General features: G+C 42.4%; 2 protein-coding genes across 2 annotated transcripts; both read right to left on the minus strand.

Moving 5' to 3' along the window:
* Positions 1-232: 232 nt before the first annotated feature.
* On the minus strand, positions 233-3870 carry nat9 (N-acetyltransferase 9). The gene is made up of 6 exons (XM_010736500.3): positions 3668-3870; positions 2395-2504; positions 2088-2231; positions 1939-1998; positions 1759-1853; positions 233-1684 (listed from the first exon to the last, which is right to left on the minus strand). Exons 1-6 carry the CDS (start codon positions 3757-3759, stop codon positions 1538-1540), a joined length of 648 nt encoding a protein of 215 aa, XP_010734802.3. The 5' UTR covers positions 3760-3870; the 3' UTR covers positions 233-1537.
* A 938-nt stretch (positions 3871-4808) lies between these two features.
* On the minus strand, positions 4809-7201 carry syt15 (synaptotagmin XV). The gene is made up of 7 exons (XM_019271949.2): positions 7060-7201; positions 6771-6919; positions 6279-6571; positions 5781-5948; positions 5599-5707; positions 5333-5515; positions 4809-5217 (listed from the first exon to the last, which is right to left on the minus strand). The coding sequence occupies exons 1-7, from the start codon at positions 7188-7190 to the stop codon at positions 5078-5080; spliced, it is 1173 nt and encodes a 390-aa protein (XP_019127494.1). The 5' UTR covers positions 7191-7201; the 3' UTR covers positions 4809-5077.
* Positions 7202-15004: the final 7803 nt, after the last annotated feature.

Consider the following 15004-nt stretch of genomic DNA (forward strand, 5'->3'; position numbering starts at 1 on the left):
AGTGTAATAATGTAGAAGAGGAAGTGGAAAAAAAAAGAAGAAACGAGTGTGCATTAACGCAACAACAACTAGAGTTTTGTGGTCACTGTGAGGTTGCCAGGCAGCCGGCGGAGACTCGAGGAAGTCACTGCTCCCGGCCAAGAAATAGTCCGGCACGTAACCTGCCGTGAAATAGCAATATGTTGCTTTCATGCTTTGGTTTCTGTACTGATTAATAAAACAAGAATCAAAGTCAGAGTCAATTAAAAAGCTTTACTCATGCTGATTTTGATACCTTATGACCTCAGTTTCCCTGTTTCCAGTCTTTGAAGCTTTGTACTTAACATATAGACATGAGAGCGGTATCATTTCCCACAGTGTCATACGATTCCTTTAACAGCTCGAAAGTTTAAGTTGAAACTTCATTAATCATGTTATACACACAAAATCCTTTCTATTACAGGTGGACTGCCACGCTACCGCTGAGCCATGGCTGTCTGTGTTGTGCATAATAAATGTAAAAAAGGAGACATTCATCTCATGCTGAAAGTAAAATTTAAAATATGCACCACATGGTCAAAGGTTTGTGGACAGAGGTTGTTTTTATGGTTTGGTTTAGACTCTTCCCGACAATGTCCTGGTACATGGTTTTATGAGTTCGGTGTTGAGTCCTCACTTCAGCTCCATCTGACATCTTTGGGATGAAAGTCCGGCTTCATCCTTTAACAGAAATGCCCATCCACAATAACGCTCTTATAGATGAATGAAAGAAAAGCTTTCCCACAAGAGTGCAGGCTATTAAAGCAGCAGATTAATGACATGGTGTAATGTCCATGTGTCCACATACTTTTGTCCATACAGGCTAAATAGTTTTTCCATATTAAAGCCAAACAGCTCCACAACAGCCTTTTAACTATGCAATTCATAATAGGGAATATCAGGAATTAGTTTAAACTCAAATCAAATTATTGTCATTTAAACCTTCCTGACATTTATTTTATTCTGCAAACCAGCCGGAGCCGAAAGAAACCAACTTTGCTATGTTTAGGGTAATAAATGAACTCATGAACTGTCAAGAAATTAAATATTCTCACACCTGTTTTTCTTATTGGACAGATAAATACAACCAAGTTTCTCTGAAGTGAGATTAGTTTGACTGCCACGTTGACCAAAAACTTTGTCAACGATCACCAGCTCTAGTTTGGTCGCTACAAATCCTCAATTCACAGAGTGGGACGCGGAAATATTCTTGTAAACTTACTGTTTTTTTGTTAGTTTGGTCCGGTGGCTTTGAAGAGAGCATAGATAACAGCTCCTACGTCTGAAGGTGAAGCGGAGCGGAGGAAATATTCAAAATATGGAGGCTTTAACATAAAAAGTATTTGCTTTCAAATAAAAATGACTTGCATAAAGAACCAGTACATCAACCTGTACTCAGTAAATGTTACTTCTCATCTGTGCAGGGCTGTGACACAGTATATTAAAGTGGACTGTGCTGCACATCTGTGTGAAAGAATCTCCTCCACAGCTGGAAGTCTTTAGGACGCTCCAGTATGTACTATGAAACCAGCTCTTGTCTGTTGCTGCAGGTCTGTCTGTAGTCTCTCTCCTTCATGTCGGCCACGTCGTCCAGCAGCCTCATCCGAACCGACTCGTCCACCGTCATCTCGAGGGTCACCTCTTTGAACACCTTACACACCGACACCTGCGGCAGACACGTGAGCGACGGTTAAAGTCACTTACGCTCAGTCGGTGACCATGACGTGTGATCTTATTTACCTCCTGAAAGTTGAGTTTCTTGAACATGGCGATGCTGACCTCGTTGTCCAGCCCGATTTTCACTTGGAACTTTTTGACCCCAAGTTTGGTGACTCCTGGGTGGGGAGACAACACACTGATCACCGCCAGTCACAAACTGTATGACACACGTTTCCCTCTTTTAAGCTTCAGTCTGCTCACCATAGCACATCATCATGCGTGTCACCTCTTTCCCGATGCCCTTGCCTCTGTAACTGGGCTCTGTGAAAACAAGAAAAATCATAATTATCATAGAATAAAATAAAAAGCAGTGAAGACACAGAGATGTTTGATAAAGCTTTGGCCGTCACCTGCTATCATGATCTCCAACTCGGCCAAGGTGGTGTCCGTGGGGTCAGTCAGGAAGATGTTGACATCCCCCACCATGCACAGCTCTTCTTCTTCTACACCGGTGTCCATCCACCGCTGCTTGTCCAAGATGATGAAGGTGCACTCTGAAAGACAGAATTTAAAATATTTAATAGCCCAAACTAGCTATTAAAGATCAACTGTCGCTTGTTAATACACGCCGACTGATGTGGAAAGCTCCTGAGAGCATGCACAGAGGATAAAAGTGTCATTTTTCACGTGCACATTGCAGGTAGGCGACCCCCTTACTGTCGTTATCTTCCCTCCAGCTCCTCTGCATGTCGTACTCCTGCTCCAGGGTCAGCGGCTCTGAGGCGGTCAGCTGCTGCAGCTCGGGAGACTTCATCCACTCGTGATACCTGAAACAGGGAAACGGACTGAAGGTGGCTTCGCAGAAAAGGAAAACTGACACCACGACAAACTGGGTAAATCAACAGAACAGAACAACTGATAAAGTGAACAATTCACTTAAATATGGAGCACAATAACTGCAGAAAAGCTGTGTGAAATGATGAATTTGGATGATTTTATGAGCAGTGAATGAGATGACGACTGATTTGATCTGATCTGAAAGTCGATCACCGTCTCCTTCGTCTTGCTGGCGTTGATGTGAAAGTTGTTGAAATTCAGCAACCCCTCTGCACTCCTGCTTATTCCTTTATGTGTCTTTGTGCGTGTGTCATGCTAAATTCATCTGAATGATTCGATTAGTTTGAAGCATTATTTACACTTGATTACTGTTGATTAGTTAAGGATTGTTATTGAGATTTATTTGAAATTAATTCATATCCTTTGTTTATATATCCAAAGGTTATCAACCAATCCTGTTTCATTCTGGTTTTGATGGAAACCACCTTCAAGAAAAAAGCGTCCTTCTAAAAGATCAAGCAGCTTTTCAAGTTTGGGCGGAGCTGTGGTCAACCAAAAACATACATAACTTGACAGTGTGCACATATATATATATATATATATAATATATATATATATATATATATATATATATATATATAATATATATAGTGCATAATCTGTACTTTAAGTATACCAACGCTTAGAACTTTTACTGTAAGTCTTTCTGCACTGTGGTCCAACCAAAACAATATAACTTGACAGTGTGCATATATATATATATAATATATATATATATATAGATATAGTATATATATATGCATAATCTGTACTTTAAGTATACAAACGCTTTAGTACTTTTAATGTAAGTCTTTCTGCACTGTGGTTTTACTACTGTTATGATGTGAGTACTTCATCCACCTCTGCTTCTTTATGTGTCATTGAACTACAAATTATGTTGCCATGGAAACACAGGTCTTGTTCTTAAGTCAGCTTCATAATAAATAATTAATAATAAACAGTTATTCTCCTGTGGCACACTTTTCTGACTTAAAAAATTATAAAAAATTAAAGTTCATTCAAACACTGATGACAGACAGACAGTGATGCTCTCCCTCTCTCTGTCTCTGTCTCTCTCTCTCAGTATAAGTCAGACAGACAGGTTTGATGTTACCTGGGCACGTGGTCTGCATTGTAAGGGACCAGCAGCACTCTGTGTCCCTCCAGTAAAGTGTTCTCGTTGATCTTCATGATGCCAGGCTGCATGTGAAGTTTAAAGCTGCAGGTTTCCGTCCATGCTTGTTCCTCACTCACTTCCTCTGCGGCTCAAACTGAGTGCTGCGTTCACGGACAGAAAGGTGGAAGTCTCCCCCTGCTGGATAACATCAGGAAAAAACAGCTTTGGATGCAGATATAGAAAAAGAAATAAAGCAAAGTTTAAAAAAAAAAGGATCGTTCAACTAAACTTTTATTCAAATCAAAGCGACACTTAGTGTTTCAGAGTGCAACTCCACTGTGGTAAATATAGACAACTGGACACATGTGTTTGTTATGATCACAGACAGATAATATTACTGACTAGTCCAACAGCATTCAGCCCAGCTCTGCGTCTGTCTTTCAGCCTTTTAGTTCACCAACCACTAAAAGCCAGTCCCAGATTTACTCTTGTTCGGTGGCTTCTTGCTCGCTTACTCTCTCCTTCGTCTCTGTCATTATCAAATCAAATCAGATTTTATTTGTATAGCCCCAAAGTCACAAAGTACATTTGCCTCAGAGGGAGTGACACCCTCTGTCCTTAGACCCTCGGTTCGAGTGAGGAAAAACTTGAAAAATTATGTCAATAGAGGCTGCTGAGCCCCAGTTACATTGCCCACTTGCCCACAGCTCTTGTTCTGGCACGACACCGCCTCCGCTTCCCCCTTTCAATCAGCTCGCAGCCTGGCTAGTAAACTGAGATGACATGAGCATGAGCATTTTACTTCACTGTCCATCAGGAAACTCTGTAAATCACAAAGAGTTGAGGCGGAGCAGACGGAGGACATCAGAGGGGAAAACCAGAAAAAACCTTCTCTGTAAAATATGATCCAGTTTCACCAAAATCTGTGAAATAGTTGGTGGTGTGTGACTTTGTGCCGTGAAGTGTTACGTACTTCTCACAAGTGCTTGTACCTGAAGCACAAAGTTGACACCATTCACCTGTTTTACACATCGATGTATCATCAACATGAGAAAAGTTGCTTTAAATGAAACCACACTTGTGTTTTCTTATGACAAAATTCTCACAAAATTTTATTTCCAGCATTTTTTTTTTCCATATGTATTGCCGTGGCTGTTTGTACACATATTTTCAGTGACATTTAGTCACATACAGATGACATTGGTTTAGTTGTTGCTTAGTATAAACCCAAAGGATACATTATAGACATTCAGTAATAACAAAAATGATGATTGAGATGATCCAGATGAGTGTGATTATTAAAGGATCTTAATTTAGAGGTAATGACCCTCAAATTAATGTCAGAAATGTGCATTTCATGCAAGTGATTGTTTTGTATATAAACATCATGTGTGTGTGATTTGTGTGTTAGGTGGCCCTGCACAGTCCGTGCCACAGTTTGACCGGCTCCTGCGGTGTGTTGACCATGTCCATCCAGTGCTGCAGCTGCGGGCCTCTGGCGTACATGAAGGGACCCAACACCAGCACTCCCAGTAAGGCTGGAGGCTCTGGGAGAAACGAGACAGAGCAAAGCTCAAAATAAGTGGGATCTGTTGATGGTGCGTGGGAATATTACAGCACACTAGAATAAAAATAAGATGCACATTGAGTTGATTGTTTCACCTGAGCGGACGTCGTTTGGCTGCTGCAGCTCAAATCTCAGACAGGCCTCGTCCAGGTGCTGCGAGCGGAGTTTAAAGGTCATCCTGTGGCTGAAATACGGGTCGCTTTCGCCTTTCACCTCACAGCTGCGCTTGATCTTCACCACTTGAGTGTGTATCTGTAAGCTCACCTGGACACACACACCTGGGAAACACACAGGTGTGTCTGTGTTACAAATGCTTGCGAGGTTACTCAGACAGACTTAGGGAGGTGGATTTGCATCATACCTGCATCAGTGAGCAGCTGTAGGCCTCGAGCCTTCAGGACCACCACAGAGAGGCGCTGCAGAGTTGGACTGTAGCTGAGAGAAATCTGCACGTCACCCAGCTCTGAACACTGAGAGAGATCAGAGGTGACAGGATGATTATGAGCCTTTATGACCACATAAAAAACATCCCGTGTGTGTTACCTGTGTGTCGTCCTCTTTCTCCAGGTCCCTCCACAGCACCCTGCCGGCATGACCGAGCTCCCCTTCCAGGGGAAACAACACTCTGCCCACCGCATGGCGTTTGCCGTCTTGTTCCACGCTCAGCACACAAACGCTCAGGGTGCTCTGAGGCACACACACTCCCGACACCTGTGGATGAACCATACAGAAAATAGATCTCAGTTAGGTAGAACACAATGAAATAAACAACAATAACGATGAACGAAGAGCTTCAAACCAACAAAGAGAGTACAAAGTGACAGCGTAGATAAATCAGAGTATCGTCTGCGTAGAAATGTATATTGTATATTTAAATACATTGTCCTGCTTATGCTGATGCAGTTTTTTCACTTGTAATAGAGTATTCTTACAGTGTGCTATTAGTACTTTTAAGTATTTGAATAATTTTTCAGCTTCTGTTCTTTTCTCTCTTAGGTCTCAACAACTTTTAATCTTCTGTGAATCGTTTCGTGTCCTCGCCTGGAAAACAAAGCAGTCGTTGAACTCCGGGTCGGGCCCCGTGCCCCGGGCTTTTGCCTGACGAGGACGCCGGTCGTCAGGAAGAAGCCGGAGCGCCACCAGTGTGACGTTTCCGTGGAAACGTGGAGGGAGGTTGCCCAGGCGGAGCAAAGAGACCATGAGCTGCTCGCTGCTGTGTCGATATTCCACGGAGAAGCAGAGACGGGTGGCCATGCCGGGTGGAGGGGCCACCACCTCGTTCAGAGGAGGGACAGAGTAGAGACCAGCCAGCACTGACCCTACCGGATACCATCCTGATGGGGACAGGTTTTGACTTTAGTCTGATCTGAATAGATGGCTGTATGGATAGCAAATCACATCTTTAACAACAATGAGTCTTCTCTCTCATAGATCATATTATTTAATCACAGTATTATCCTTGAATTTAAGTTTCAATACACTAAAAATTCAAAGGGACACAGCACGTATCAAATAAAGGCAGTAATGACCTACTGCTTACTGAGAGTGACCCACGATGGGCTAGTATGTCTCTCGGTGCTTCCATCTTTATCTCCTCGTCCTCTTTCTTCTCCTCGTTTTTCAGGTCACCCTGGTTTTGTGTCGTGAAGCGAGGAGGTAGGGTGAAAGGGATCTCACAGGGCCTTTCACATACACACAGAAAAATGTTTAAAACTTTACCTCCTTTTGCAGTATTTTAAAATACCAACTCATACTTAAAACTTAAAAGACAAATAAGCATTGAGAGAAAAGCACTATAGGACGTTATAGTCGTGGTACTAACGTGGCCCAGGAGCCCTGAGACACCAGGATAACCGGAGCAGAGCATGCTGGTACTGAAGGCACTGTAGAGAGCAGCTCTTCATACTGGCTCTGGCTCTTCTTCTTCTTCTTCCTCCACAGACAGTACAACATCAGACCGAGCAGCAGCAGGAACAGCAGACCCACAGACAGACCGACAGCCAACAGTAAGACCTGGTCTGAACAGACAAACACATTAACAGAGAACGTACACAGCAGGATTCAGTCTAATGGAGTTAGAGAAGGCTTACCTGCCATTTTTCAGCAGAAGGTAGAACGCTCCACGTCTTCCTACGACTGTAGTCGACCTGTTTTAATGTATGTGAGAGCGGAGAGCGCACGACACAGCTGGCTGATTCTCACCATTTCACGCTGTTATCTGGCTTTTTGGTCGGTGGCCACACTCACACACATTTAAAGGACCAAAACCGCTGATTTAAAATGTTTCATCTAATTTAAAAATGTACAGAAAATCCGATTTCATATTACAGATGAACATCTGCAAACAATGCTGTTGTGTTTCAGATTGTTGGACATATTTCACCAGCTGCTGACTTCCAGTAATTTCATGAACACTGATGGACTGTATGTAATGTGGAGTATTTATTATGTTGTGGTTGTTCTTTGTCTACCTGCCCACAAACAAGAACTGGTGCAAATGAGCTGTTACTCTGGTGCAATGATTTTTGATTGTTTACTGTCCCTCTATTAAATCAAGTATCAAGTCAAATAAATAAAGTAAATAAAAGAATCCTGATGCTGTTCTCAAGTTATTTGCTGAATAATGGGAAACGCAGACCATCTTGTCATCTTGGCCTCTGCAGTATTGATTTTTATCTTTACTGACTGCTTCAACAAGTGCAATAATAAATTACTGAATGACCTTTTAAGTCAAACGTACTGTTGAGTGTGTCTTTCAGCACCTTTGGTGGTTCCAGCCACTGATATAATCCATCACAGTAAACATGGTAATAGGTATTGCGAGTATGTCAGCATGAAATGAGCATTTAGGTCAAAGTATTGCTGCTGTTAGGACGTCTGAAGACTCTTAGTCTGGTTTTATATTCATCCACAGCTTTAAATATTTACATTTGATCCCCTTCCCAAACAGTACGCATGTAAATGATTATACACACATGTAATATGACTGCCCTGACAACTGATCTGATCTGAATCAAAATGCTCTTTAGCTGCTTATCCACCCACTGATGTTTCACTCATGCACACACAGGCTCTGTTCAGAGATTGGACAGGCAGCTAATGAGATGACAGATAATCCCCGGAGCTAAAGGTGAAGCAATGGCCCTCCTTTTTTACTCACACGCAACATACACAAACATTCACACAGAGAAATCCTCATTTTCACCCTGAAGTTCACGTTAGGTTGACTTAAAAGAGGCCCGAGGAGAAGCTGGAGATAAGTCATCACCAGAGGAAGGGGAGGAAGAGGAGACGCCGTTTAGTAGTACCTGCTCTGAGGGAGGGAAGAGGGCAAAAGGTGAGATTTTTCCTCTTTTATCTGACTTCACACTGTATTTCTGTCATTTATGTGGATTAATTTGTCTAGTAAAGACAAATTATAAAGTAGGATAACTTCAGCTCAGAAATACTTCAACTATTTTTTAAGGTTTTAACATAAATACGGATTCATTCATGTATTTTTGGCACTAAATCAGTTAGAGCAGCATTGACGTTCAATAGAAAAAGAAGCATAATCTGCCTTTAAAAGCATAAATACACAGAAGAATAAAGTTGCACAGCGACTCTGTTTAAAGAAAACTGTTATGTCATTTCTTATAACCTCTACCGCCCATTGTCTTTGTCTCTTCTGCTTCTTTGTCTCCTGTCAATTAAAGGCCAACTGTCTCGGTCAATCTGCATTTTGTCTCAATAATCAAATAATCTGGATCGTGTAATCCCATTAGGTTAAGCTGGGAGTGCCTGTGAACGTGTGGGCGTATGTGGGCGTGACTGGGTTGAGTGTTTCAGCGTTGGAAAGAATTAAACGATTAAAGAAAATAGTTTAACATTTTTGGATACATACACTCATTCGCCTTCCTGTAGAGACCTATGTGAGGAGATTGATGCCACTCTCTGTACCGTAAATATAAAGTTTAAGGCCACTTGATTCAGCATTAACAACATTATATAACCTTAGTTTAATCTGCTTAGAAACCAAAGTGTAAAAACTAAAATTAGTAGTTTTACAGGGGTTATGAGTCAGACTATTTCTGACCCAGGAGTACTGACTCCGCTGGTTGCCTCAGGTTATGTGTTACTGATATGATTCACTCTCACCGCTCTTGGTGCAGTTTTAGGCCACAGCAGGCAGCTGTTTCCAGCCCTGCCTGCCCAGATAGCAACTAGCTGGTGAACATTGCAGAGCATTTAGCATCTTCAGAGCCAGATTTTCCGCTCAGGAGTTGGTAGAGACCAAAAACATTGCAAAAAAAAGGGTGAATATTGGAGTAGGTGCCTAACTGAAAATGAAAGATAAGGTCTGTGCATTCACAACTTGTTTGTGCTGCCCCCAAGTGTCCAAAAAACTCAGTTTAAGAAGAATAAAGAGTAATTGAACACTCAAGGATGTGTCCCTCTTCACAGGTTGGTGCTGCTGCCATGTCGAGGCCTCGCCGCCCGGCATCTGAGAGCTACCGGCCAGCCTGTCATTCAAGCAGTCAGTCTGTCTCTTTCTCCAGTGAAGCTGGGACTGTGGGACTTGAGGATGAGGACGATGGCGCGCCTATTTTCTCCCTCTCTAAGAGCTCCATGGATGTGGTCATGGCAACAGGTCCGCCACACAAGCGTGACCCGACCTGGACCAGATTGGACTTGAGACGCAGCTCCAGCACCAACACACACTCGGCTGAGCAGAACTCATTGACTGTCATGTGGCAGCACATCAACGCCACCAACAGCCACCAGCTGTCACTCGCAGCCCAAAACGTGGAGGTGGAAAGCCCTCCTGCGCTCAGCGAACGCTGGGTCGCCAACGTGCAGCGATGGAGCGAGTGTAGTGGCAGCACGCAGAGCGGCGGAAGCACTCCAGAGACGATTATATGGAAAGATGGGACCTCACGCCCCTTCAGTCTAACCCAGGACACCCCTTACTCTTCTGCTTTGGGCTCTCCAATGTCCAGACCAACATCTCCACCAACCACACCCTCTCCCTTCATCTCCCCTCTGCAGACACCAACTCTACCACCTGAAGATCCTTTAACCTCTTCTTCTTCACTACTAAAACTGAGCACACATCTGCCGAAAGACTCCTCACCCACCAGCTCTCCACTGTTGTCACCCCAGCAGGCTCCCACTTCCTCACCCTTGCCGTCAAACTCCTCCAGTCTCCTCCACCTCGCCAGCACAGGGGACGAAGGCTTCCTGGAGAATAACTTGCTTTCTTTGACAAACCCTTCCTCAATCCCGTCATCTGTTATCATAGCAGAGGGATGTGCATCATCAGATCCTGGAGGTCTTGCTGATGATGTGACAGAAGAACTACACAGTCCTGGTGGCACACAGTTATCGGAGGGTGGAGGACTGAGGAGCCCAGTGCGAATCTTAAGCTCCCTGGTGCCTAATTCTCCAGCAAAGGTGCAAGATTCAGGAGTTTGCCATCTTAAACTGCCGGGGCAAAGCTGTCTGACAGGCCGAGGGTCACCGCTGGTTTCTTCCTTGAGTGACTCACTGTTGGGTGAGTGCTGCAGGTGCAATTTGAACACCAGAGAGGGCATCACAAAGACCCCAAAGGTTGAGGTGTGCAGCAGGGAGGAAGGTACGATGACTTCCCAGCCGGACCTGGTAGATGTGGCAGTGCAAACGACCTCTCCAATGGGCTCCTTGTGGGGCCTCAGGAAGGACCTTTCCACTTCCAACATGGGCTCCCACTCCATCTTAGGCTCTCCACCTGGATCAAAACTGAACCTGAAGTCCTCAGTGGGGTCAAATTCCAATCTGGTATCACCGTCCTCCAGCATGTTTCCAGTGAGCAGTGGAGACGAGGAGGAGAGACGAGGAGCTCAGACGTGGAACTCTGCCTCGTCGCACTATCTGGACAGGAGGAGGTCGTGTCTGAAGATCCAGGGGGAGGAGAGGGACATGATGGGGAGGAGGAGCAGCATGAAGCAGGTGCAGTGGGACGAGGAAGGGATGACATGGGACGTTCACGGAGCATCTCTGGATCCGGAGGATCTGAACACAGCCATAAGGAAACATCTGTTGCAGCAGAGCAGCCCACGACCACAGAGACGTAGCTCGAAGAAGAAGAAAGCACCAAAGCCTCCTCTCATATCGAACGTGGTAAAGGCCAAGACCCTAGAACCTAACCCACCTGTCATGATTGTTACATCGACTTGTTTGGTGGAGAGCAAGGGGACACCAGACGTAGGCAGAAAGGCGGAGGAGGAAGGACGAATCAAAAAGGAGGAAACGGTAGAAGCTGTTAGAATAAGCAGAGCCGAGGGAGAGCATGCCAAAGAAGAGGACGAGGTGTACGGAGAGGAAGGCACCAGCCAGCCGAGGTCACCCTCACATGAGAGTGCATACAGCTGCAAGAGGAGTGTGATCAGGTCACTGAGGAGGCCAGGGTGGTGTGGAGGCTGCAGGAAGGTGGACGGCTGATCTAGGGATCTAATCTAACGTCTTTGATTAGCTTATTGATTACTCAAAGTTGATCTAAAGTTTGCACAGAGTCACTACTAATAAACTCATAAGCTCAGCGAGACTTTGAGGGCAGTTCCCGCTTCCATGTGGTTTTATTACGCTGCCAGTAAAAAGGTGGAGATGCAATTGTTCCTCCACTCATGAGGATCCACTGTTCATCAATCAATTATTAATTATTTCAGGATGATTTTTGACTTTCTAAGATCTCCCTAAACATTCTCTTATAGTTCAGACACCATGCTGCAGATGACAAAAGAAGGGAGTCGATAAAAATGTTGGCAGTCCTTTCGCCTCCCGGAGGATCCGAAAAGGGTCAAAGACGTGGATCGTTGGTGGAACGGCCATGCTGTTAATTATGCATAAATTTAAGCCTTAATATAATTTGAACGGATGAGTTAAATAGAAATTCAGCCTCAGTACAGTTGTCACGAATGAGGAAATTAACTATAGAGACCAGAAGCGTTTTTTGTACCATGCTGTAAACATGTTTATTTCTGCTGTGAAGTTGAATGAGACTAACTCGTTCTGTACCCGGCCTCAGGTGGCCGTTTGAGGAACTGCGTTTTTTTGGCACTTCTGCATTGGCTTCACTTCACAGCATCAAATACTCTGTTGACTTTTCTTACCCTGGAGTTTGCTTCTCAGGCTGCATACATGCTGGACTAAGGACTTTTTAGGGCTTTATTTTATTTTTTGTAACTTCATTCGGTGCCCCGTCACATCACCTGTTTAGTGATCTTCCACCTCTAGTAAGATGTTCATGATGTAGCTGTTACAGTAAAACCACATGTTGTCTTTGTATCTCTGTCGTTCTATTTTTAAATCAAAATCAATTAAAACGTATTAATATTATGGGTACGGTTTTGAAATACAATTTTTTCTGAAATTTTTAGGGCAATATTTTTGTGTTTTTTTGTTTGTTTTTTTAAACATTAACACAAAATACAACCAACATTTTGGACATGAATCCTTGAAATAAATTATTATTTAATAATCATGACACAATTTCTACACATATCTTCATGTACAAATTCAGATAAATCTGCGAACAGCTAACAACCAATAATACTACTACTTCACTACATTCCACAGAGAAATATTACTCCACATTTAACATTTATTAGACAGGTTAAGTTACTTTTACTTGAGAGTATAAACACAAAACATAAAATGTTTATAAATGATAAATACATATAATATATACTGTAACTAAGCAAGTTTACCGTGGTGTTAGGGCATCAGTATTATTAAAAACACAATGTTTATAATAATATAACATTGTGAAAGGTACAAATCTGCATAATTAGTACTTTTGGTTGTACTGAAACAATAATTCTTCAGTTTGTTGACATAAGATGACATAAGGCCAAAAAAAATCCCCACTAAAATTACAGCTGACAAATGAGGGAAATGTTGTGGATGCGCATGTGTGGATTTACTCTCAAATATTTACACAGATAATCACACAGGAGGTGACTCAGCTCGAACATGTTGTTGAAGAATAAACAACCAACTAAAACCACTAAACTCGCCCTCCCTCCCTCTCTTCCCACACTCGCTCAACTCATTCACTGTGGAAAACATACACAAAGTTGAGTTGAGTATAAACTTGGTGAACCACAGCGCGGTGAGGTTTGACCATTCAGGCGTTGGCCATTCAGATGAGCGGGCACATTCTCTCTCATTCACCACGGAGGGGGAAAAAAAAGCTTGACTCACTAGTGGCTTCCACTGCAGTTATTGTTGTCATATTTTCACAGACGTGTGTAGAGCTGGTGTGGAGGGTCTCTGCTGCTTTTTATTTATTTGTTCTTATTTTTTGGTCTTAATGGTCAATGCACTGAAATTACATGAAGATTTATTTTTCGACCAAGCTAAGCCATACAGATAGTTTATTTGCTTTGGATCCATGGCAACAGGTTTGACTAAACTGTAAATGTTTCACATGTATTTGTGTTTTTGTATGAACCGACAATAGCCCGGCAGATGCAGGATTTTTGAGGTTAATGATGATATTGAATTTTAAGAGTTTGAAACTATGGGGTGCCGTTTGTAAAGTGGCACACGCTGAAAATAACAGCAACATTTTGTTACATTTAGCTTAAAACAATGTTTAAAAAACTGGTGTGAATTTTTGAGAGTCACTTTTTTGCACATTTACAACAAAATTTGTCAACTTAGAGCTATTTTAAATATTTAAATCCAAATGTTAAATGTTAGACCTAAATGTTAAATGTTAAATCTAAATCTAAATCTAAATCTAAATGTTAAATCTAAATCTAAAATCTAAATCTAAATGTTAAATTTAAATCTAAATATAAATGTTAAATATAAATGCTAAATCTAAATGTTAAATTTAAATCTAAATGTTAACAGATTCAACATACAGATTTATGAAACAATATATTGACTAAACATAACATAAAGAGATTTTTGATAGGATCAGGATATAACAATATAAAAACAATAAAATGATGATCCTAACTAAGTTAAAGAACAACTGGAAATAAAAACAATAAAACACTAAAGTCAGAGGATCATAAAAGTGACTACAATTCCTCCTAGCATCGCAAAAGCACCTTTGTCTGGGGTGCAATAAAGAGATGCAAAAAAGTGGTTAGAGCTACAATGAATCATAAGATAGCACTAGGCAGTTGGGGCTTTGCTTGGTCTGTATGGCCACAACCTTCCTCAAATTACAGGTAGACAGTAACTAAAACTTCTTTCAGATAACATTTGAGGTGAGAAACAGGCAACACAGTAACAGAATCTTGAATCATATTTGACAGTTTAATCTGACCGTCATGGTGGGCCAGAGGAAAAGTCAGGGGATCACCAAAGTCAGTTGGACTCATCCTCTGGGGTCCATGAATGTCTGTACATAGTTGTTGATCACCAGCCACAGAGCCACGCTAATATCAGCCTTATTTGCTCACAGTTTTGAAGTATTAACATCCACATAACACACCTTTAAGCAGGTAAACACACAGGTAATGACATCTTTTCTACTGAGTCATGTTTACACGGGATGAACTATAGTGTAGATTTGGGATATCAGAGATAAAGGTCATCTTCAGGTCACTATGTCACTGCTTTACGTCATGTGAGATGATGTTTGTGTACAGTGCTGTATTGCCTTTGTCCTGCGTGCGTGTTGGTGTACTGTGAGCATACTATATGTATGTGAAAGTGCTGATGGGACTCCCCAAAATCCTCTTTCTCTGAGCAGCAGTGGAAACTCATAGCTACAGGAGAACAATCCAGGG

The sequence above is a fragment of the Larimichthys crocea genome, chromosome XVI (assembly GCF_000972845.2).
Source record: "Larimichthys crocea isolate SSNF chromosome XVI, L_crocea_2.0, whole genome shotgun sequence".
In the NCBI taxonomy this organism is placed as follows: domain Eukaryota; kingdom Metazoa; phylum Chordata; class Actinopteri; family Sciaenidae; genus Larimichthys; species Larimichthys crocea.

Coding starts and splice junctions, on each gene's coding strand:
- nat9 (XM_010736500.3), bottom strand. CDS start 3,759: ATGCAGCCTGGCATCATGAAGATCAACGAGAACACTTTACTGGAGGGA. Junction 2,505..3,667: donor AATGCAGACCACGTGCCCAG/GTAACATCAAAC, acceptor TCCCTGTTTCAG/GTATCACGAGTGGATGAAGT. Junction 2,232..2,394: donor CTGGAGGGAAGATAACGACA/GTAAGGGGGTCG, acceptor TCTGTCTTTCAG/AGTGCACCTTCATCATCTTG.
- syt15 (XM_019271949.2), bottom strand. CDS start 7,190: ATGTTGTACTGTCTGTGGAGGAAGAAGAAGAAGAAGAGCCAGAGCCAG. Junction 6,920..7,059: donor TCTCAGGGCTCCTGGGCCAC/GTTAGTACCACG, acceptor TGTATGTGAAAG/GCCCTGTGAGATCCCTTTCA. Junction 5,218..5,332: donor GCCAAACGACGTCCGCTCAG/GTGAAACAATCA, acceptor CGTTTCTCCCAG/AGCCTCCAGCCTTACTGGGA.